Source organism: Gymnoscopelus microlampas, assembly GCF_963454915.1.
Source record: "Gymnoscopelus microlampas genome assembly, chromosome: 22".
Classification (NCBI taxonomy): domain Eukaryota; kingdom Metazoa; phylum Chordata; class Actinopteri; order Myctophiformes; family Myctophidae; genus Gymnoscopelus; species Gymnoscopelus microlampas.
In genome coordinates, this window is record NC_139959.1 from 18873728 (window position 1) to 18896713 (window position 22986).

General features: G+C 43.4%; 2 protein-coding genes and 1 long non-coding RNA gene across 3 annotated transcripts; 1 reads left to right on the plus strand and 2 right to left on the minus strand.

The window, feature by feature from the left end:
* Nucleotides 1–7837: 7837 nt before the first annotated feature.
* On the minus strand, nt 7838–9678 carry LOC311038546 (C-reactive protein-like; the record flags this gene model as incomplete). Its single annotated transcript, XM_084048119.1, has 2 exons — nt 7838–8246; nt 9497–9678. 2 exons carry the CDS (start codon nt 9676–9678, stop codon nt 7838–7840), a joined length of 591 nt encoding a protein of 196 aa, XP_083904245.1.
* Nucleotides 9679–13387: 3709 nt separating this feature from the next.
* Nucleotides 13388–14984, plus strand: LOC311038547 (importin subunit alpha-3-like; the record flags this gene model as incomplete). The annotated part of the gene is made up of 1 exon (XM_084048120.1): nt 13388–14984. The coding sequence occupies exon 1, from the start codon at nt 13395–13397 to the stop codon at nt 14982–14984; it is 1590 nt and encodes a 529-aa protein (XP_083904246.1). The 5' UTR covers nt 13388–13394.
* Nucleotides 14985–18021: 3037 nt separating this feature from the next.
* LOC311039279 lies at nt 18022–19349 on the minus strand. The gene is made up of 3 exons (XR_014600155.1): nt 19210–19349; nt 18924–19073; nt 18022–18202 (listed from the first exon to the last, which is right to left on the minus strand). It is a non-coding gene; the product is annotated as an uncharacterized lncRNA (long non-coding RNA).
* Between the last annotated feature and the right edge of the window lie 3637 nt (nt 19350–22986).

The following is a 22986-nucleotide window of genomic DNA, read 5'->3' on the forward strand; positions in this document are numbered from 1 at the left end:
GCCGATGTTTTCAATGAAATTAATGAATAATATTGTAGCGATCGCGACTTTCCCCCACGTGAGTTTTCTTGACACAGCTGAGTCTGCTGATGACTGAGCTGGAGAACAGGGTTCGATTCCAACTCAGGGCACTAAAATTCCACAATATCAACTAGAAAAAGTGCTCCTCGGAGCACAAGTCTCAGCCAGGTCAGGTAGGTTATTATGGCCTCCTGGTGGCGCTATAATTGGCCAATGTGAAAAGGGTTCCATTTCTTCTTAGGCTTTTCACAGCAATGGGACTCATGATTTTGTCATGATTCATGATTTTGTTCCAAAAATGTGGTTTGCTATATTAGACCTGCTGGTGGCGCTATAACAGGCCAATGTGAAAAGGGGGGCATTTCTTCCTCGGCCTAGTGGGAATGTGCGTACAAGATTTCACGGAATTCGCACACTGCCTTCATGATTTGAGGAATTTGTAAGCCAATGTTAGGCAAGTAGGATGGAATATGAAATATGGGACACATCCATCTTGATCACATGACTATAGAGATACTGTGTACCGATTTGTGTGCTTTTTGGACAGAATCTGAAGGAGTAAGAGGAAAACATTTGTTTTACAAAAGTCAGCCTCCTGGTGGCGCTCTAAAAGGCAGATGTGAAAAATGCAGGGCAAAGGTTTTTCCTTGGCCTCTAGGGAGTGTGCGTGCAAAGTTGCACGCAGATCGGTGCAGCTTTAGGTAAAAACGTGAATCAGCCTGTTATAGCGCCACCATGAGGCTGATGTGAACGTTTTCAAGTGGCATTTCTTCCTGGGCCAACAGGGGACGGACAGGGGGCAAAACATACTCTCTCGCCATGCCTTTCGGCCTGGCGGAGACAATAAAAGCAGCGGAGGGGTTTCTGTAGGCTACACACATTATGTAAACTGCAGCATATTTAGCCAAAATATAATGCCAGAACCACCAGAGTTTCTTAATCCAGCTCTCAGTTTTTATCTTGGCCACTGACCGTGTGTTTTTTCCGTCCCTCCAACCTCACTTTTTCCTGAAAATGTCTTTAAAATCTTGGCTCCGGATAGTTGGTGTAACCGTCTTGGCACCTATAGGCTGGTAAGGTGTGTCGCGGGTTCGACTCCCGAACCCGACGACCTTTGCTGCATGTCACTCCCCATCTCTCTCCCCATTTCCTTTCAGACTACTGTCCTATCAATAAAGGCATAAAAGCCAACAGAAAAATCTAAAACAAAACAAAAACAAGCCATTTTTCATGCAACTTTCTTTTTTTTGTGGATCACCTTCATCTAGTAGTAGCTGAAGCTTGTTGCCATCCAATCACTCTCAAGTAGTGTGATATGACGTCATCACACATGTGGCTTAAAGTCAGTGACCTGCTGGACTTGGTTCAGTTTGAACAAGACATCCAGTACATAGCGTAGAATCTTACAGCAGGGATGATCGATGTCGTTGCCCATGGTTACCCAGACAAAATGAATTGTGCCTCTGATGACCACAATAAGTATGCGGTGACTGCCACCCCTGACTCCTTGGCGGAGGCCGAGAAGGCAGTGGAGCCTGCAGTCGTGGAGCTTAAAGCAGACACCCTGCTGGGGCCCCAGCCAGAGACACACATAGCTGAGGAGCCCCCACAGAAGACCCACAACCATGTCCTTGCCCCAACCGCTGCCGTCGCCTACGAACAGAATGGGCAATTACAACCTTTGCGACAAGCGGAATGTGATGCTGTGGCTGTAAAAAGCAATGGCGCAGAGTTGTGGCGTTTCTTGGTGGACACCGTCAAATCCGGCAAGTTCGAGGAGTTCAATAAGCTCATCATGCATTTTCAGACCATCGCCAATGCTGACGGCCATAATGACCTACTGGAGATCAGTGATGACAACGGAAAGGACGCACCAACGGCACACCCACTGCTGAGGAACTTCATACAAAGACAAGGAGAGGTTGAGAATGACAACTATAGTATGCTGACTTACAGGAAGGCGTTGGTCGCACTTTGGAAAGACGTAAGCAGCAAGCACCCGCACATCCGCATCAGCATGCCACAGGACGCCCGACACATATCCTCAATCATAGACGTGGACATCCTGCCCGAGTCGAGTGTGCACATCTACCGCCATGGCTCGGACAAGCCTCGTGGCCTGGAGATGGTCCCAGAGAACTTAAACTCCTTGATCGTTCCTAGGATGCTGGCTGTCACAGACGAGGTGCTGGAGGTCAACGGCATTGAGGCGCCAGGGAAACCACTGGAACAGCTCATGAGCATGAACACCAACAACCACAACTTGATCGTGATGGACAAGCCGGTGAACCAGCACAACGTTGTCAGGAGCAACAGGTTCATCTACGGCAGCTCTTGCCAGAAATCTGTGATGACTGCCAGCCCAGAACCCTTGGTGGAGGCTGAGAAGACAGTGAAGCCTGCAGCCATGGAGCTGAAAGCAGACACTCTACTGATTCCTACGCCTGTCCCCGCCTCCACTGCTGCTGCCTTCTACGAACAGAATGAAAAATATAATCTGAATTTTAATATATTTCAACCTTTGCAACATGCGGAATGTAATGTTGTGACCATGAAAAACAAGTATGGCTCAGCGTTGCAAGGCTCCCTGGTAGAACGGGTCAAACCCGAAAACTTGGACATCCTGCCCGAGTCCCAACACCATATACACATATACCCCCACGGCTCAGATCTGGGATTCTACGGCACCAGTGTCTGGCCAATACCACATGGCATAGAGAATGTCCCGGGGATCTCCCAGATGACTCCAGGGAGCTTGACCAAGAGCACAGGACTGCTGCCGGTCAAAGACGAGGTGCTGGAGGTCAAAGACATTGAGGCGACACAGAAACCACTGGACCAGGTCATGAACTTGAATTCCAACAGCCACGACTCTATTGTTCCAGACAAGTGGTTGAACCAGAGAAACAACGTGGTAAGGAGCAACAGGATCTCCAGAAGCTTGTGCCAAAGGTCTGCAGCAACTGCCAGCCCAGAACCCTTGGTGGAGGCTGAGAAGAGAACAAAGCCTGCAGCCATGGAGATGAACAAAGACTTTCAATGTCAAGCTTTTGAAAAGGCAAAGGCTGATGATCAGGATAAGCTTCCAAGGCTCTATGGCATTGACATGAACAATCACCTGGAGGTGTTTACTGCTCTATTCAACAAGGTGAGCAGCTCCCCAGTCTCCATGCATCTGTTGTCCATCCTGCAGACATTACTGCTGCTGGACTCTGAGAGCTGTGACATCTGGCAACAGGCTTTAGAGGCTCTGACTAACAGAGTCATCCTGCTGCCGCCAGACTCTCAGATGGAGCACTCAATATTCCCCAAAGGCAAGAGCAACATAGGTCATTATACTGCCCAGATGCCACCATGTGACTCTCCTCCTCCCCCACCGCCCTTACTCCCATGTATGACAGAGCCGCGACCACCAGGCACCAAACAGTGCCCAACACCACCCCCTGCCCCTCCCCCTACGCCCAACATAGGTAGTCATCCCGGGACCCCCCCTTCACCCCCACCTACCCCACCAGGCATCGGAGGCTATAGAGGGCCTCCTCCCCCTCCCCCTCCCCCTCCGCCTCCTCAGTGCATGATAGTGGATCAGAGCAGCCAGTCCCTGGGCCACTCCGACATAGCCCCAACCAGGGCAGGGCGACGCCCGACCGTGAGGATGAAGAAGCTCAAGTGGAGAAAGCTTCATGTTGTTTCTAATGGTAACAACTCCTTGTGGGCATTGGCTCAGAAAGACCCTCCCACCTTGGAGCCTGACTACAGCAGGATCGAGCAGCTGTTCTGTATACCGGTGGCCGAGCACAAAGACAAGGGTTCAGCTGTTCCTACCAAGGAGTCGAAAGCGATTACTTTCATTGATCCAAAGAAAAACTTGAATCTGAACATATTTTTGAAGAAGGTCAAATGCACGAATGAGGACTTTGTAGCTATTATCCAGAATGGGAATAAGGAGCTTGATAAGGAGCTGCTGAAACAGTTTGTAAAACTACTTCCAGAAGAATATGAGATTGAAAAACTGAAGTCATTCAAAGGAGAGAAAGAAAGTTTGGCTAATGCAGATCGCTTCTACAACTTACTTATCACTGTCCCATGCTATCAGTTGAGGATTGAGTGTATGCTGCTGTGTGAGGAAACAACTTCAGTGCTGGAGACGCTCAAACCTAAAGCCGAACTAGTCGAGAAAGCCTGCCAGTCCCTCAGGGAGTGCCACCTCTTGCCAGGTTTCTGCAGACTTATCCTGGATGTGGGAAACTTCCTTAACTATGGAAGTCGCATAGGGAACGCAACAGGGTTCAAGATCAGCTCTCTGCCAGAGCTTACTGAAACCAAAGCAAATGAGAGTTGCATCACACTGCTTCATCACATTGTGGAGGACATGGAGTTGAACCATCCAGAACTATTGGTATTAACAGATGATCTAAAGATCTGTGAAAAGGCAGCAGGAGTTAACCTGGAGAATAGCCAATCAGAGGCTCGTGACTTACTAAGACGACTGAAGTACGCCGCCAAGAAAGTCTCCAACTCTGATGAAGAGGTGATAGCGCAATATGCAGAAGTTATTGAGGAAAGCTTGCAGTTATGCAGAGCTTTAAATGATAAATTCTCTGGAATTGATGAAAAGAGAATTGAGCTGGCTTTGTACCTATGTGAAGATCAGCTCTCCCTGGATGAGCTCTTTGGAACTATTAAGACTTTTCGGGGACTCTTCATCAAGGCCTTGAAGGATAACAAAACCAGGAAAGATCTAGCAGCCAAGGCAGATAAAAAGAAGCAACTGGCAGAAGAATCCAAGAGACATAAAGAGGAGAAGGACAAAACAATCAAAATAGGTGTCCTGCCACAAAACGATGGCTGCATAGCTCTCCTGGCAGATCTCAAGAAAGGTCTCAGCATCAGGAAGACACGGTTCAAGTACGATTCGGACATAAATGAGGTCAATGGTCAGCTCAATGGAGGGCACACATCTGTGGACTTAGCGACTGCCAGCCTGGAACCCTTGATGGAGGCTGAGAAGGAGGCGAAGCCTGCAGCCATTGAGCTGAAAGTAGGACCTGCAGTACCAGAGCTACACATAGGTGGTGATGAGCCCACAGAAGCAAGGCCCACCCCGTCCCTGCCGCCTTCGCTGCTACTTTCTATGAACAGAATCAGGAAGTCACGGTTCAAGTATGATTCAGACATAAATGAGGTTAATGGACAGCTCAATGGAGGACACAAATCTGTGGACTTAGCGACTGCCAGCCTGGAACCCTTGATGGAGGCTGAGAAGGAGGCGAAGCCTGCAGCCCTTGAGCTGAAAGTAGGTGAGGAGCCCACAGGGGCAAGGCCCACCCCGTCCCTGCTGCCTTCGCTGCTACTTTCTATGAACAGAATCAGGAAGACACGGTTCAAGTACGATTCAGACATAAATGAGGTTAATGGTCAGCTCAATGGAGGGCACAAATCTGTGGACTTAGCGACTGCCAGCCTGGAACCCTTGATGGAGGCTGAGAAGGAGGCGAAGCCTGCAGCCATTGAGTTGAAAGTAGGACCTGCAGGACCAGAGCTACACATAGGTGGTGAGGAGCCCAAAGAGGCAAGGCCCACCCCGTCCCTGCCGCCTTCGCTGCTACTTTCTTTGAACAGAATGAAACTTAATTTCTTAAAGTTTGAATAGATTGCAACCTTTGGAACGACGTGAGCCGCAAGCATCTACACATCGACATCAACCTGCTACAGGACTTCTGGCACGCCTCCTTCATCATGGAGGAGTACCAGGAGTACAAGGAGTGAATTACTCATTGCCCTCCCCCCCCCACACACACACACACACACACACACACAGGGGACCATCTTGGGTTGTCCTTCCTGCCAGTGGCCATTAGGCTTTATAACAAGGCCTACGGGCATCCTTCCCTGTCATTGGATTAATGCTTAGTGCCTGCTCACCCATTCTGATGCCCTTGCCCATGGGCTACTGAGACGCCAGAGGAAAAGAATACGCCCTCTAGGACCGCCCACTCTGGTGATCCAGTCTATCTATATCTATCTATCTATCTATCTATCTATCTATCTATCTATCTATCTCTATCTAAGGCCATAATTACTGAACTCTTTAATTTATAATTGTTTTTTAGTTTTTTGTTGTCTATACTACCGGCCAAAGGCTAACCACAGTAACTAAATTTAGCGTTTAACAGCATTTAATCTTGCATGGCCGGGCCTCCAATCTCACTCCAAGCAAGCCTGGGATCTGAGGTTAGATTGCATTCAACAGTGCATACACAACACTGTAAGGTAACACTGTCTGCTAACTTATGCAACACACACAAAGATAAAATAAATAGTTCCCTTTAGTTGTAGTAGGGCTATTTGTCACAGTACATTTGCACGCAAATGAAATTTGTCCTCTGCCTTTACCCATCCTCGGAGCAGTGGGCACTATTAATTCAGAGCCTGGCAAGTAAGGGTTAAGTGTCTTATTCAGGGACACAGTCAGACTGGGTGAACTAGAGGGCAAACCAGTAAACTTCTGATCCCAGACTGCCTCTCTACCCGCTGCCCCATACCAGGGGCAGAAGTCACACTTCAACAAAATAGAAGGCAAATTGTCCCCAGTGTAGGATAGGTGGAACACAGTTACCGTTGCTCCTCGTCAGAGATGCTATCACATCTCAAAAGGTCGCATTAAACTGTCAATGTGAGCAAACATGAATGAACCATCGCAATATGTATTCAAGCTTGCAAGTGTCAAGTCCCAGAGACATGTATTTCTTTTCTTTTTCAGGCAAGATATGTTGCCATTTAATGCCATACATGGAGCCAGGCATGGTACACAGTTCCATCTAGAAAACACCTTCACTTCACATCTTGAAAAGACGCATGCTTAATGCGCATAGTCCGTGCACAATGCTTTAGCCAAAACGGACAGAGTAGCTATAGTATACCATGGACGCCTGGACCGAAAAGTGGGGCTTGGAGGGGTGGAAGGAAGATTAACAGACGTTCTTCTGTATTGATGGGTAATACAGGGAATAACGCAAATAATACTTTAACAACGTTTATTCAGGCCTGGGGAACTTTTACAAATCATGCATGTTTGTAGCTGCTTTTCCAGTGTGAGCTAGTAAGTTCAAATAGGACTGGTCAGCATATATATTTGACTTTACAACACTTCTGGGGTCTATTAACGTCTACTCTGGCTTTTGTGTGCACCTCAGAACCTTTTGAAGTTGCCCCCTTCATGCCCCCTTCCTATATGAACCCATTGTAACTTCAAACTCAATTTGAACCATTTTAGAATCCTGGTTCTAGTGACTGATATTTTCCTTCTAATAAGTGAGGAGGCCATGTTTTTATATCACTTTTTAAGTTAACACGAACCCTAGCATCCCAACTCTGTGCACGCACTGTAATAATATGTAAAAATAGGTGAACATTCTGTGACTAGGGGTCCCTGCTGACAGGGACCCTAGTCAAGGAAGTACGCTATAGAGTTTAAGTGGTTTTAAGAAATCTGAAAACAATGTGATGTGATATGAGTTACAACTCAAATAACAGGCAAAATAATCAAAACTGCAGGATGAATTGCTTTACTTATCAATGATGTTGCTCGTGAAATAAGTGTTTTGTAAATTATGTTAGATCACCCAATTTAAAAGAGTATACTTTACATCATAGAAGTAAAGTTATCTCCATAATTGCCATGACTAACTGACTGCTGTGTAACTTTTGAATAATATGGGCTTCCATGGTTCAATCAGGCTGATGGTCCACACTACACAGAGCCCACATCTTGTTTCCTTGTATGCTATATGAGAGAGAACAATGGCAGCAATCACTAGGCACAATCATGAGCGACCACAGATTCTTCCCCGCTAGCTTTAATTCTCGCTGTCGCCCAGTTAATGACATTGCCTCTTCCAGCATTCAGATTATCCTGCATGGCCCTAATCCTGTCAGGGCGGAGAACATGGTCCCACATGTTGAGGTCGGTGATCTCTCCAGCGAGACTCTGATGCCAGTCAAAGTGACCCAGGAGGCTGTCTGCGTCCTGCCCGAGGATGATCCTGCCTCCGGCTGTGAGCGTGTAGCCCCTCTGGAGACTCGTCATCATGGACCTCTGGCCGTTCCAGTAGGCGGTTGTCACGCCCATGTTTGACTCCCAGGTGAAACACATGTGAGACAGAAGTGCAGTCATCTTAGGGAGCTTGAACGGAGCACTCTTGCCGCCCACGTAAAGTCTGTATCTAGATTTGAGAAACAGAAATGTAAAAATGTTTTTTTTCATTTGTGCTTCGAACTGCTGTTTGCGTCATGAGCAGAATGTGAATATTATGCAGCGATACAGCAACATCATTGTGATTCTGAACTAGGTCGATTTTTCACTAAAAATAAGCCATTATGAATGAGGCATCTTTGAACAGTTTTGATGTTAAATACTCGCCGGTGATGTTCGTTTCCAGGGTTCAGTTTGCTGGGGGTGTAAAAGGGGGCATGCCTTTGCTCCCTTTTGTTTGTCTAAGAGCCTGCTCCACTGCACATGTTTGGACAGTGTCCCAGGGTTTGTTGTGTAGCCTCTAATTTACCTAGTGATCCATCAGGACTGACACTTGCATGTGTTAGAGAAGTGCGCCCACGCAAGTTCCCGTCCCAATTGGACGTCAGGCGGCACAGGACTTGGGGCATACTTTGTTCTTGAATATGTCCACATATAGCTTATGTCTGTGTGCCAGGATCAGTGTAGCATTTTTATATCCCGTATTTTACTTTGTTCTTCTTATGCACCTCAACAAAAAGGGTATGCGCCCTCAGATCGGGGCTCGTTCTGATGGTGAGACCATTTGCAAACGTATGGCAACTTTCAAATATTTTTTCTTTTTTTCATTTTATTTTTGATTGATTGATTGATTGATTGATTGATTGATAATTTTGCCCAATCAATCAATCAATCAATCAATCAATCAATCAATCAATCAGCCAAGGTGTTGCATAGCAAGAGTTGGTGCAGGCAGGGTTTGCACTCTTCACAGTCACCACCACTAACATGAACTTGTTTAACAACTAACTAAAGCCCTATTTTATACTTCATCATATGACGTGTTGCACGAAAATGCTGAGAAATTAACCGCATATAGCCACAAATTGCTCAAAAAATGATTCAAAATAAGCCTATTGGCGTCTCCTTCCCTTCCCGTTTATTTTCACAATCATTTAATTCATGATTAAATAAATTACAACCTGCTCCTGATGAGCAGGTTGGTGCCTTGCATGGTTTCCTCCGCCATCGGTGTGTGAATGTGTGTGTGAATGGGTGAATGTAATGCACAATCTATGTAAAGCGCTTTGGATAAAAGCCCTATGTAAATGCACCATTTACCATTTATGGAGAAATCAATGAGCCTACTGTATAGAACCCTGTGGGCCATCAACAAAGTATATAGGGTTTAAGTGGTTAACAAAAGCACAGGAGACAACCAAATGTGTCCATCTACTGTACCTGCCATCCTTCATGCGCCAGATGGTGAGCTCATCACGTTCTTTTGTGCGGTATTCAAAGAGGATGGTTTCCTTAAGGGGCAACGATGAGCCCACACGCATGCACAGAGTGACGGCCTTCAATGACATGGTCCTCAGTGGGAACAATTCCACGTAGCTGTCGTAGTTCTGCCTCGGGAACATCACAGACCTGCCCCCTGTGAAGTGATGGATGGACGTTGTATTGAATAGTAGCCCGTATTGTATTGGGATCAGCAGGGATTCATGAGTACTTCCTCTTGCTGTCAATGTCAAACACACCCAGTGGTGGAAAGTAACTAAGTACATGTACTCAAGTACTGTACGTAAGTATAATGTTTAGGTATTTACTTGAGTATTTTCACATTCCAATACTTTTACTTCTACTCCACTACATCTCAGAGGCAAATATTGTACTTTTACACCACTACAATTATTTTAAAATTGTAGTTAGTTACTTAGTAGATTTGTATTATCAATACAAAACATATATTAACCACTTCAGCCTATATACATTTCGGCCATTTGAAAATAGCCGATCTACAAGTTCACAATGCGTCGCGATGCGACGCATTGTGAGCTTGCAGATCTGCTATTTTCAAATGATTTTTAAATAATTGAAAACTTGAAATGGGGCATTCGTTCTAATGAGTATTTTTACTTTCGGTACTTTAAGTATATTTTGATGCCAATACCTTTGTACTTATACTGAAGTAAATTTTCAATTTCAGACTTTTACTTGTAACAGAGTACTTCTACATTGCAGTATTGATACTTTTACTTAAGTAAAGAATTTGAGTACTTTTTCCACCACTGAACACACCGCACACACTCACGCACACAATCAAGGAACACCATGAAATGGCTTTTAGGATATACCTAAGACGCAGTAAAACAAGTGGGTGCTGAGGAAAACAATGGCCAAAAGTTTCATTTTGTCTCAGCAAGCCTAGAAAAGAATAAACAGAGACAAAACACACTCTGTGTTAAATGTATTAATTAAACCATGCATTAGAACAGTACCTTCATGAGCTACATATTCTGTGTGTCTATACAGAGAAAACGAGGCTTAGACATAGAAGTAAAAAGACAAGGTGTGAAGTCAAAGAAGAGTGACAAATCAGATCCCCTATATCTGTATAAACATTGGCGTGCAGTAAAAGCACTTGAGAAGGATGTTGCATTGATCCTTCCTATTAAGAAAGAGAGCAGACTGTACTCGTTCTGACTCGAAAATCAATAGTGCTGTAATAATAATAAGCCCTGAAGGAGACGGTTATTTTTACCCACACAATTTAGTTGTTATGAAAATGAATTTTCCTCCCCACACAGCTCTGTGTTGCCACTTCTGCACTTCTGGTTGTACCCTACCGGCCAGTGAGGAGCTCCCACCGCTCCCACAGCTCCCAGTGACAAATTATGTTATCACGCCACCATATTGTATGCTTGTCATTTCCTTTCACGAGGGAGTGTGACAGCTAAAAAAGTACGGACAATGGCTTTAATAGCAGCTCTTTAATCTAAACTTAGCCCAGTATTTGCATGTTTAAACATATTGTCATTGAGACCTTTGACACACAAACCCAGAAGTGACTGACAATATTGTTAAAGCATAATGCAGAACACTATGATAAAGAAAAGCTGTATTCTGTACCACAAATCCATGTGTTTGAAGCTGGAAAAGGCGACGCAGCAGCCCTGTGTGCAGAGAGCCCTAAACTAGCATATTTTTATACCATTAAACCTGTCCTCCTACTTTAGCTCAAGGCGTCCTGCTCAAATAAGCTCAAACAAGCAAACGTGTCAGAATGTAAATAAAGAAACTACAAAATTATAATTACTTGAGCACGTATGCACATAATTAGAATGCACTGTAAATTGTAGAATTTCCCTATGTTGACCGGGGTCAACTAAGTCTGTAATTGGACCCCTCCATTATTCCCTACACCAAATCTCTTCACCGAAAATAGCAGATCTACAAGCTCCCACCGTGTCACATATGCTATTTCCACCAAATGCTCACATATCAGGACATGCCCAGAATAGGGCCAAGCAAATTGGCTGATGGCGAATGTATTCACAGAGCTTTACCAGCTTGTTGAATGTAGTCACCATGTTCAGTCATGCTGACATAGTGTTTTCATTGTATCTTTTCCTATGAAAGGCCAGTGTTATTTTTATAGTGATTCCTTTCATAGTTTTTCATAGTGATTCCTCGTGCCTGTTCCTATTGTTTCCTTCGTCGATTTTCTGTAAATAAAACCCATTGCATCTGAACCTTCCTGCCTCTGCTTCACTTTCTGCACTTGGGTTCTTCACTCCTGCCTTGCACCGTGACATGATTTTAATTCCTTAGATATAATATAATGCAGTGTTCTAAGCATACCAGTTAGTATGCATAAGATAATCGAACTCTCATTCCAACTGTAGCAAATAATCTGGCTGTTCTAGCACCTGCTGTTTATACTATGCTCAGGGAGAACGTGCTTGTGTTTTAGTAGCCCCATTAAGAACCTCCCACTCCGCTGTACAGGTGTCCCAGAATCGGTTGAACGGCCGCAAAGGGTCCGCTCTATTACCCTTTTCGCCACATTGTATCCAAAAATCACACCCTGTGTGAAGGTAGCGGCGCCTTTGATACATTTTGTCATCGACATGTGTTTATAATGTGTTTATAGCCATGTGTCACGTGAAGCTTGACCAATCACTTTGTTGACGGGTCTGACCAATCAGAGCGTTGACGGGTCTGACCGATCAGAGCGTTGACGGGTCTGACCAATCAGAGCGACCAATCAGAACGTTGACGGACCTGACCAATAAGAACCTCGACGGGCCTGACCAATCAGAACGTTGACGGACCTGACCAATCAGAACCTTGGCGGGCCTGACCAATCAGAACGTTGACAGACCTGACCAATCAGAACGTTGACGGAAAAGACAGGTATAGAGCAGGACCGCTCTATACTATGTATAGAGCGGCGCCAGCGCCGCTAAAAACGAATGGTAGATTCCAAAGCGTACAGACGTTTAAGGTTTGGAAGGGCACAAAATATTTTAGGTCGGGGAAGAAACAACCTGTTTAAATCGATTATTTAGTCAGCCTGTGGCCGTGTCAAAACAACAGGAGAGGGAATCAGCTATGGTGTTGTGGTGACCGGGGACTGTTTTCACATTGGCCTATTATAGTGCCACCAGGAGGCCATAATAACCTACCTGACCTGGCGGAGACTTGTGCTCCGACTTTTTCTAGTTTAACTATAGGTTCGGTTCAGGCCGCTACCCGGCCTTCGCATCTAGAGTCTAGAACATCTAGCAGCTTAGCTGCAATGGTAAGTCCTTATATTGTTATGGCCGAGTCATGGTGACCTGGGCCACCCGTCTGCCGACCGGCCCATTGGCTGATTTTAATATAGGAGTAGGAGGATTGGTGTCAAAACTCAGATTTGATGTGGTTCAGTGCTGCAGAGAGACAGACAGACAGACAGACAGACAGACAGACAGACAGACAGACAGACAGACAGACTACTAAGCTACAGACAGACAGACAGACAGACAGACAGACAGACAGACAGACAGACTACTAAGCTACAGGTCTTGTCTTGTCTTGTCTTGTCTTGTTGGGGTTCCTACGGCGTTCAATTTGCCATACAAAGAGATCAACAGGCATCTGCTTTTCTGATTGGTCAACCCAACCCATCGGCTTTGCGGCTTGGCTGAGCTTTGCATGATGTTTGTGCCGCCATACTAATAAAAGTCTTTAAGAGAGCAGGAGAGGCTGCCCTGCTACTGAAAACCAAAAAGGTTGAGAAAAGGCAAGTAGCTCACCAGGTGGCTTAATTACATTGAGAGGTATTGGTTGAACACAAGTCAAGATCACTGTCATGGCTGATAACGCAAAACTGGACAATCAGCGGCTGAGGAATTTCAAGAACACAGGTCGTGATTTGGAGACTATGAGAAGACAGAGGACTGAGTTGCAAGTGGAACTCCGCAAGATCAAAAGAGATGAACACCTTCTCAAGAGGAGGAATGTGCCCCTTGAGGACATCTATGATGACCCTGATGCTGATGGCGATTTACAATTGCAAAACGCCTCTCTTGAAGCAATAGTACAAAATGCCACTAGTGACAACCAGGGTGTGCAAATGAATGCTCTTCAAGCTGCCAGGAAGTTGTTATCTAGGGACATTAACCCTCCCATAGATGACCTGATCAAGTCTGGGATCATTTCCATTCTGGTGCACTGCCTTGAGAGAGATAACAACCCCGCTCTCCAGTATGAGGCAGCCTGGGCATTGACCAACATAGCGGGAGGTACCTCAGAACAGACCGAAGCTGTGGTCCAGTCCAATGCTATACCACTGTTGTTGAAGCTGCTTCACTCTCCTCACCAACATGTGTGTGAGCAGGCTGTCTGGGCCCTGGGCAACATCATAGGTGATGGTCCCCAGTGCAGAGACTATCTGATCAGCTTGGGTGTCGTCAAGCCCCTGCTATCATTCATCAGTTCCTCCATTCCTGTCACATTTCTCCGCAATGTCACCTGGGTTATGGCCAACCTCTGCTACCACAAGGACACCGACCCGCCCATGGAGACTATTCAGGAGATACTGCCGGCTTTCTGTGTGCTGATCCAGCACACTGATTGCAGCATCCTGGTGGACACTGTATGGGCTCTGTCCTACCTGACAGATACTGCAGATGAGCTGATCCAGATCGTCATTGACTGCGGCATCGTTCCCCACCTGGTTCCACTGCTGCGTCACCCGAAGGTCAAAGTGCAGATGGCTGCACAGAGGGCAGTGGGGAACATAGTGACCGGTACGGATGAACAGACCCAGGTTGTGCTCAACTGCGATGCCCTCAGTCACATCCCCGCTCTCCTCACACACCCCAAGGAGAAGATAAACAAGGAGGCAATGTGGTTTCTCTCCAACATCACAGCGGGCAACCAGCAGCAGGTGCAGGCGGTCATTGATGCTAAGCTTGTACCCATGATCATCCACCTGCTGGACAAGGGAGGCTTTGGTATTCAGAAGGAAGCAGCCTGGACCATCACCAACGTGACAACAAGGGGGAGCATAGACCAGGTGGCGCACCTCATTGAGAAGAAGGTGATCCCTCCATTCTGCAACCTGCTGACGGTGAAGGACGACCAGGTGGTGCAGGTGGTCCTGGACGGCCTCAACAACATCCTCAAGATGGCCGACGACGAGGCTGAAGTCATTGCAAACCACATTGAAGAGTATGGCGGTTTGGAGAAGATGGAACAGCTGAGGAACCATGAAAACGAGGACATCTCTGAACTGGCCAATGAAATTATCGATGAGTTCTTCCCATCTGACGATGCTAGCCCAGCAGTTTTCGGATCATATGGAAGCCGGTCTGGATATTCCACATTTGGGAGTGATGACGTCTTCCATGCCCACCATTCGCAGGGGATGGCTGCTAGAACCCATTCGGGGCAATGACGCCATAATGGTGATGTCAGACATCTCCATATTTGGGCACACAAACACACACACACACACACACACACACACACACACACACACACACACACACACACACACACGCACACGCACACGCACACAACAGACATGCACACACACAACATACATCCTATAAACCTGGAATTTATAGTTTGAATAGGGCAATGCCCGTTGGCACGCATGCCCCTCCGGTTATCCAATACCCACTGGAAACTTTATCAGAGTACGTGTTGAGTCCATTGTCAGAGAGTACTTAGTGCAGTAGCCATTAGGTACTGCGTCAAGTGTGAGTTTGTGTGAGCAAGTGTGTTCTCATTGTTTGGGAAAATGTGATGTATTTTTTTTGCAAAACATGTGACATGATGAACACAGTATAACTTCCATTCAACATTTTGATGTGATAAGGAAACCTTTAAACTAAGTGTTTTGCAGGGAAAAAAATGGGCAATATTGCAAATATCTACTGTTGTAATATAACATAATAATAATAATCCTCATCATCATCATCATCATCATAATAACTTTTGTTTATATTGCACTTTACATTTGAAACAAATCTCAAAGTGCTAAGGTACAGAATAAAAACATTTGCAAAAAAAACAATACATCTAAATAGTCTTAAAAAGAAAAAAAATCCCATGGGGGCATAAGTCCTAGAGTGTGAAACCGGAATAGCTAAACAAATGCTTTGTTGAAAGTAGTCATGGCTGATTACATGACCAGGGCGTAATTGTTACTAAAGAGTAAAGTCTAATAATTGGAATGGATTCAGCACCCCCACAAAGTAGACATCCCACAAGCTCGTAATTCAGTTTTTTCACCCTGGGTACCCCAACTTTGATTGGCTCCCACAAAGTTTCCCAGAGCAGTTGGGTTGAGAGGTGTTAGTAGACAACCGTTATGAACACATTGGTGAAGAAAGCTATTGATAAGCATTTAGTTTACTGATGCCTAAAAAAGTTGGCATAATAATAATTGGTCATAAAAAATGGAGTATATTGTAATAGCACTGATTTGCACACCAGGTAAGATCTCAAAATATAGGTCTAGATACCTTATTTGTCCAGTTAAGTGCAATATTGGCTGTGATATAGTGAAAATAAATGTTTCGATACCCGGTACTAATTTGCATACAAATGGTAGATAGGACATTTTGACAATAGCTCATCATTTTCAGCACATTTTTTCCAATAAGGAAACACTGCTTAGAAGTACAGTATATTTCCGTGGGTGCATGGTACCCCCTTATTCCCACTAGACTTACAGTAATACCAAAAGCTTTCTTTTCCTGTGTAAAGAATTTTTAAACCTGTTAATATCACATAAGAAATATTCTGTTTTAATCAATCTGGTAAACCATAGTAATAGCCCTCTGCTGTTTTTTTCCTTTAAATTTGCTCCGGAGCTCTGAATCTGTCTTGAGAGATTATGTTTTAATAGACATACTGTTAGATGGATGTTGTTTTAGACAGAAATTTGGTTGGTTTTCCTCGTCTAAGATCCAATATTAGTATTTATATTACTGCTCATCTGCTGTGTGTGTTTTTAAACATAATTTCATATCAAAATAAATATTGACTTTCTGTGTTGTTTTTATATTTTTTACACTATTGTTAGCCTGCTTATACTGGGAATTAGGCTTAGATCTCCTGATGTAAAAAAAAAAAAAAGGAAAAAGGACCAAAGATAATTAATACATTGTGTGGAAAAGTGTGTTGCTGAGAAAAGAAAAACTCTTGGTCCTAAACAGCATTGACTTTTTGTTATTCCATTAATTAATTTATTGCAGGGTTTATGTCAACTTGACAAGCCATCAGCTGTTGTTATAAGAGCTAATTCTGTAAAGCATGGCATTTCTCTTGAATTTACATGACAAATGATTTCTTGTTTTCCTTTCATGAGCCATCTTCTCACAATGGAGTGGAAGCTCAAACAATATGAGAATATGATGCAGTGTGGGTTTCTTGCATGACACTCACGTCAAAGATCAAAAGTAAAGAAACTCGAAAGTATAGAAATGCAGACACAGTAAAATGCAGACCCAGTAAAATTCCTTCTAGAGTCCTAGAGGAACATGTGAAAGATTAAGGAACATGTGAAAAAAACTGTTGACCGTCCCTTCAGGGGTCTCCTCAAAAGTCGCTCCCTTACAAAAGGAAGGCAGGGTAAGGAGATCAGGGTCCTTAATCCCAAGCTCCACATTGATGTTGCTGTGGAAAACATGACACAGATTACATACGCTTCAAATTTCAACAAAATAGCCGATAAAATAGGCACTTAATGTTAGTTCCATTGATCCAAGCCGGAACACGTACATGCTCTGAAAATGCACGTGATTTCGAGATTTTCAAGTGGACCCTGATCCAGGAAGAGTTGAGAACCGACTGATTTAGAGAAAACCACAAACCTAATCATGACTGTAGTTGACTCTGAGGTATATGTAATGGTCAGAGGCAAACATCCATCTATGCTTGTGGACATCATATACGATGCTGAATTGAAATGACGGAGAGAAAGGAGTATAGTGAAAATTTGTGCAAATCTTTGATTGTATATTTTTTAAAGCGAACATTTGTAACTCAAATATTTGCTTTTCTGGGGGTCTTAAAGGGGAAGACCACTCACGATGTACTTTTGGCTCCGCCCCCTGAGTACTTTTGGCTGAGGGGGCGGAGCCAAAAGTACACCGTGCGTATGTCACTGATCACATGACCTCAATCAATTATCCTTTTCTAGGCAAAATAGAGGGGGAGGGGACTTTTTTCTTATTTCCACACACCAGCTGTAAGGTGTAATAAAGACATAGTTCAATGTTGAAAATGAGTGGTCTTCCCCTTTAATGGGTTAAGCAAGGCTCAAGAACCCATTTCAACCCATCAGATTGCTTGGTAGGAAGAAAGAGACTGAGAAATTCAAAAGTATACCATTTATCATTAGTATTAGTATTAGTATTAGTAGTAGTAGTATATCTTTTTTAATTCAATGTGGTTTATTTTCCTGCCTGTCTTGCCTTTCAATCCTGGGACTGCCACCTGCCATACAGTGAATTGTAGACCTTGATGTTCAACAGATGCACGTCCAAGTTGATACGTTGTTAGGTAAAGAGCATTGGAGGGAAGTTGCAGAGGATTCACGGCTGGCTGCATAGATTTCTTCTTGCAACTCTGGTTTGTGCCATGAATTTCATAGTACACGCCCTAGCAGACACAAGTTGTGAGAAAACATTTTCTCTCTCTGACGCACACACACACATACAGTGTAAGTATAAATATATATATATATACTATGTATGTAGTGTGGCTACAAAGCGTTCCCCACAATAACAGAAAACAGTGAAGACACTAGTATAGAGCCCTCAGGGCCTCCGCTTAACCATTATGTGGTCTAAGTGGTTAATTCAAGTTGACCGTACGACCTGGAGTTGGAGTAAATTAGTCAATATTTTACACAAACATTTTGCTTAAATATACATCAAGCTTAATTATTAGTGAAAGTTCAATCGAATTAGTATTACATTAAAACCTCATTCGATACAGATTTTTCAAAATAGAATAGAATTATCTTGGAGACGTGAAATGTACCCGCTATTCTGGAATGACCCATACACACACACACACACACGCGCGCGCGCGCATACACACGCACACGCACACGCACACACACACACACACACACACACACACACACACACACACACACACACACACACACACACACACACACACACACACACACACACACAAACAAACACATACATACATACATACATACATACATACATACATACATACATACATACATACATACATACATACATACATACATACATACATACATACATACATACATACATACATACATACATACATGATATAATATATGAGATTAGATACATTTCCTGGTCTTTGTTATACTTACCTCTTCAAAAAACATCAGCACATCCATATCCACATACATCATATTAGCTGTGGTGTAGTTGAAACCGTCTTTTACTTTGAGACGTAGCCTCTTGGCCCCACTATCGTAAACGTATGGACCCACAGTCATCTTGTGCTCATTTGGGTTTGACTGGTTTGGAAAACACATAGCAGATTTTTAACAGATATTTGGATATAAAAAATAAGTACAAATAAAAATGAAATAGTCCATAACAAATGCTATAGTGCTAGCATTGGTTTTCGATCAATGAAATCGGTAAACTCACCACTAATAGGTCCCCCGTCATATTGGGTGACTCTAAAAGAAAACAATATCAGAGAATATTTTAGAGCCTTGCCAATAAAAAATATAGCTATTCCATAGTCTGCAATTTAATTGGCAAATTAAGTTGTAGACTATGGATTATAAGACTATACATTTCCTCAAATAGGAAAACATATTTATTTAAGAGGACAACTTAAACAAAACTACTTAACAGACCAATACAGTACTAGGTAATTACATGTCATTACATTTACGGTATTATATAAATCATCAAACCAAATAGCCTATCCTTACGACACAGCTGGCACGCTGGAACGTTGGCACTCAAACACATAAATAGGAGTATGAAAGCTGCAAACATTGTTCTTGGAGTCAGGAGTCAGAAGAGACTTAAAAGCAGTGATGACAGACGCAACTCTAACTGTTTCTACCAAAGTTGAAGTTAGCCCCCGTTTAAAAGACTGTGCCTGTGTGTAGAGTGTATATTTGTGTAGTCAGGTATTGCGTAAGGATCCATGCCAAACCTTTGACCCCAAATCTCTGACAACCCTCGACTGGAAGCACCTGCACAAATACTTCTGATTTCCAAATTCAAACACATTATTATTACGGGGCCAGAGCTCAGCTCTGGACCTGTTTTGTTATTGGCAGTATTCTGTCACTTCTTCTTCTTCTTCTTCTTCTTCTTCTTCTTCTTCTTCTTCTTCTTCTTCTTCTTCTTCTTCTTCTTCTTCTTCTTCTTCTTCTTCTTCTTCTTCTTCTTCTTCTGCCACTTTTCGCAGTTCTGGCTGAACCGTGCAGTCGCTTTTTACGAAACTCGGCCATATGGTAGATGGTCATGAAAAACGATCAAGAAATAATTCTCACAATCTTTCGTCCAAAGGTGGCGCTATAGCACTCAATTGAAAATGGCAACTTTGAACAGGTACAACTCATGCCCTGTTTGACCTAGAGCCATGAAACTTGGATACACATATGCGTCTCCTCATGCTGAACAACTTTCAACCTCTGACTTTTGACCTCTGACCTTTAGATCTCCCACCATTTTGAATTATATGAAAAACAGTCATTGGCTCCTAACTTCTGCATTTTTTCACTTATGGAAAATCCGCTCCCATCATTATGTCGGCAGAGGTCCAAAGATCAAGTGTTAAACGTTTCGTGCAGATTGCTCCAAAATCCCAGGATTCCATAGATTTTAACTATTGCAGTTTTATGAAAATTATTCATCTGCGCCTAAACATACATGCAGACTCACATTTCTTTGAAACTTTGCAGAAATGTACAGGGTCATTCCAAATATCACTGAAACCAATCTTACTCCAATTGGCCAAAGGGGGGCGCTATAGCAATTTTTTGAAAAGGCAGACTTTAAACAGGCATAAGTCATGCCTCGTTTGGCCGAAAGTCGTGAAACTTGACTCATGAGGAACACACGTATCGATTTGACCAGTAAGCTCCGCCCTTAGATTGTCCGCAATCCCTCTCTCTCTCCAGTTTCCATGTCTCTCTCTCTCTCTCTCTCGCTCTCTCTCGCTCTCTCTCTCTCTCTCTCTCTCTCTCCAGTTTCCATTACTCTCTCTCTCTCTCTCTCTCTCTCTCTCTCTCTCTCTCTCTCTCTCTCTCTCTCTCTCTCTCTCTCTCCAGTTTCCATGTCTGTCTGTCTGTCTGGCCCCATATTATCACTGCTTGCAGCTATATTTATTATAATTATTATAAATGTGCTTTTTTGTGATTGTGTGATTGTCCTGCTGTGCCTCATTGTAATTTATACATCTTACTGCTGGTGGTGCTGCTGTAACTTGCAAAATGCATTTTACACCATAGAATATGGTGGATAGAATACACTGCATTTATAAATTTTACCTTTAGGCCTATTTAACGTTTAGATGATCTGGGATTAACCTCTCATTTGCAATATGGTGAAACTTGGACATTTGAAAAATACAAACTAGAATGCCCTGAGTAGCTGAAGCAAGAGAATTGCACAAAATGTGTTTGTTCAAAGAAGTGCACTCTGCCCAGCTGTTCTCTGTTGACATAGCCTGTCTGTCCCTCCTGTTTTGTTTTTTACTGAAGAGTTTTTGATATATTTTGTTTCAAAACGCAAGATTTCCAAAGACAGTAAAATTATTGGTGCACTATGCAATTATACTTTTTGTCTGCTCTTTTCCAGTAATATCTCATCAGTCTTCTAGTGCCATCTATTGGCCTGGTATATGATTGCTTTACAGGACACGTTTCTCACACACACACATGCGCACGCACACGCGCGCGCGCGCACACACACGCACGCACGCACGCACGCACGCACGCACGCACGCACGCACGCACGCACACACACACACACACACACACACACACACACACACACACACACACAGTATGCTTTCAAAACAAAGCTGTAGTCATCTTCTGTAGTAGGGATGACATTTGTTACTTCACCTATAACAAAAAGGGTTAGTAGCCTAGTATTGTCTTTGACATAATTACAGAAATATAACAGCTAATTTATTTTATTGTTTTATTTATCTTTGCAAACTGTTACATCAACAGATTACGTGTCTCTCTTATATTCTTAAGTTACATAGTGTAGAATATTAGTAGGAAGTAGAAAGGTCCAGACCAGTAATGTTCCTCAAGTCGATTTATTGGACAAAACAGAGTACAGAGCACAGGAGCACATGTCAGCCTTGCTGCTACATGGTGTGGCCGGAACAGAACAGAGCAAGAAGAAGAAGGGCAAGGCAAGGGCAAGAAGGGGAAGAAGGGGAAGAAGGCAAGAAGGGACGGTTTCTTTGTCCTCACTAGGTGTGTGTGCTACATCTCTTCTGTGTGTGTGTGTGTGTGTGTCCATTGTGCAGAAGAACAACACCCCAAGATGCTAGAGGTCAGCTAAGGTCAGATGCCCTCTGGGTAGCCTCCTTTGAACTGGACATCTAGTGTTAGAGCAACCACTCTGGAATGTGCACTGTCGACCACTCAGTATCAGCCTCATGTCTCTGTGTGTGTGTTCAAATTGGCTCTATAAATCCATAAATGTGTATCAATTTACCACATTCCCCCCTACGGAGGGCCCTATTGGTCCTTCGTAAACAAGGGTACAACAAAGAAAATCAAACACTAGTAAGAAAACCATCATTCAAAAACATACACCTCAAAGAGACAGAACTCATCACACCACAACATCTCATAGGCCCCCCTTGATAGACAAATTACTGTGACACAATCAGACAAACATAAAACAGGCATTAAGATTACACAGTATTGTCATATGGTGATTCACATTCAATTTCAAAATAAAAATAGACAAACTGTTCCACAAATCATGCAAGAATATCAGTATTTAGAAACGTGTCGGCTTACGATCACTGCGTAGCCATGGATCACATGACGCTCGTCTGACGATAACCGGCAACACTGGAACTTATTTCCCAATAAAACAAGCTTAAAAATAAAACAACTCAGAAAATCTTATTCACAGAAAATACATAGGATGCTCACGTCTATGGGCTTAAATTAGTGTCAATAATATTTTGTACTTGTAAAAATAATTTGTATTTGTAAACACATTTTGCATTTGTAAAAAAAATATTTGTACTCGTAAAAATAATATGTACTCGTAAAAATATTTTTTGCATTCGTAAAAAAAATATTTGTACTCGTAAAAATAATATGTACTCGTAAATAAAATATTTGTCTTCGTAAATAAAATATTTGTATTCGTAAATAAAATATTTGTATTCGTAAATAAAATATTTGTCTTCGTAAAACAAAG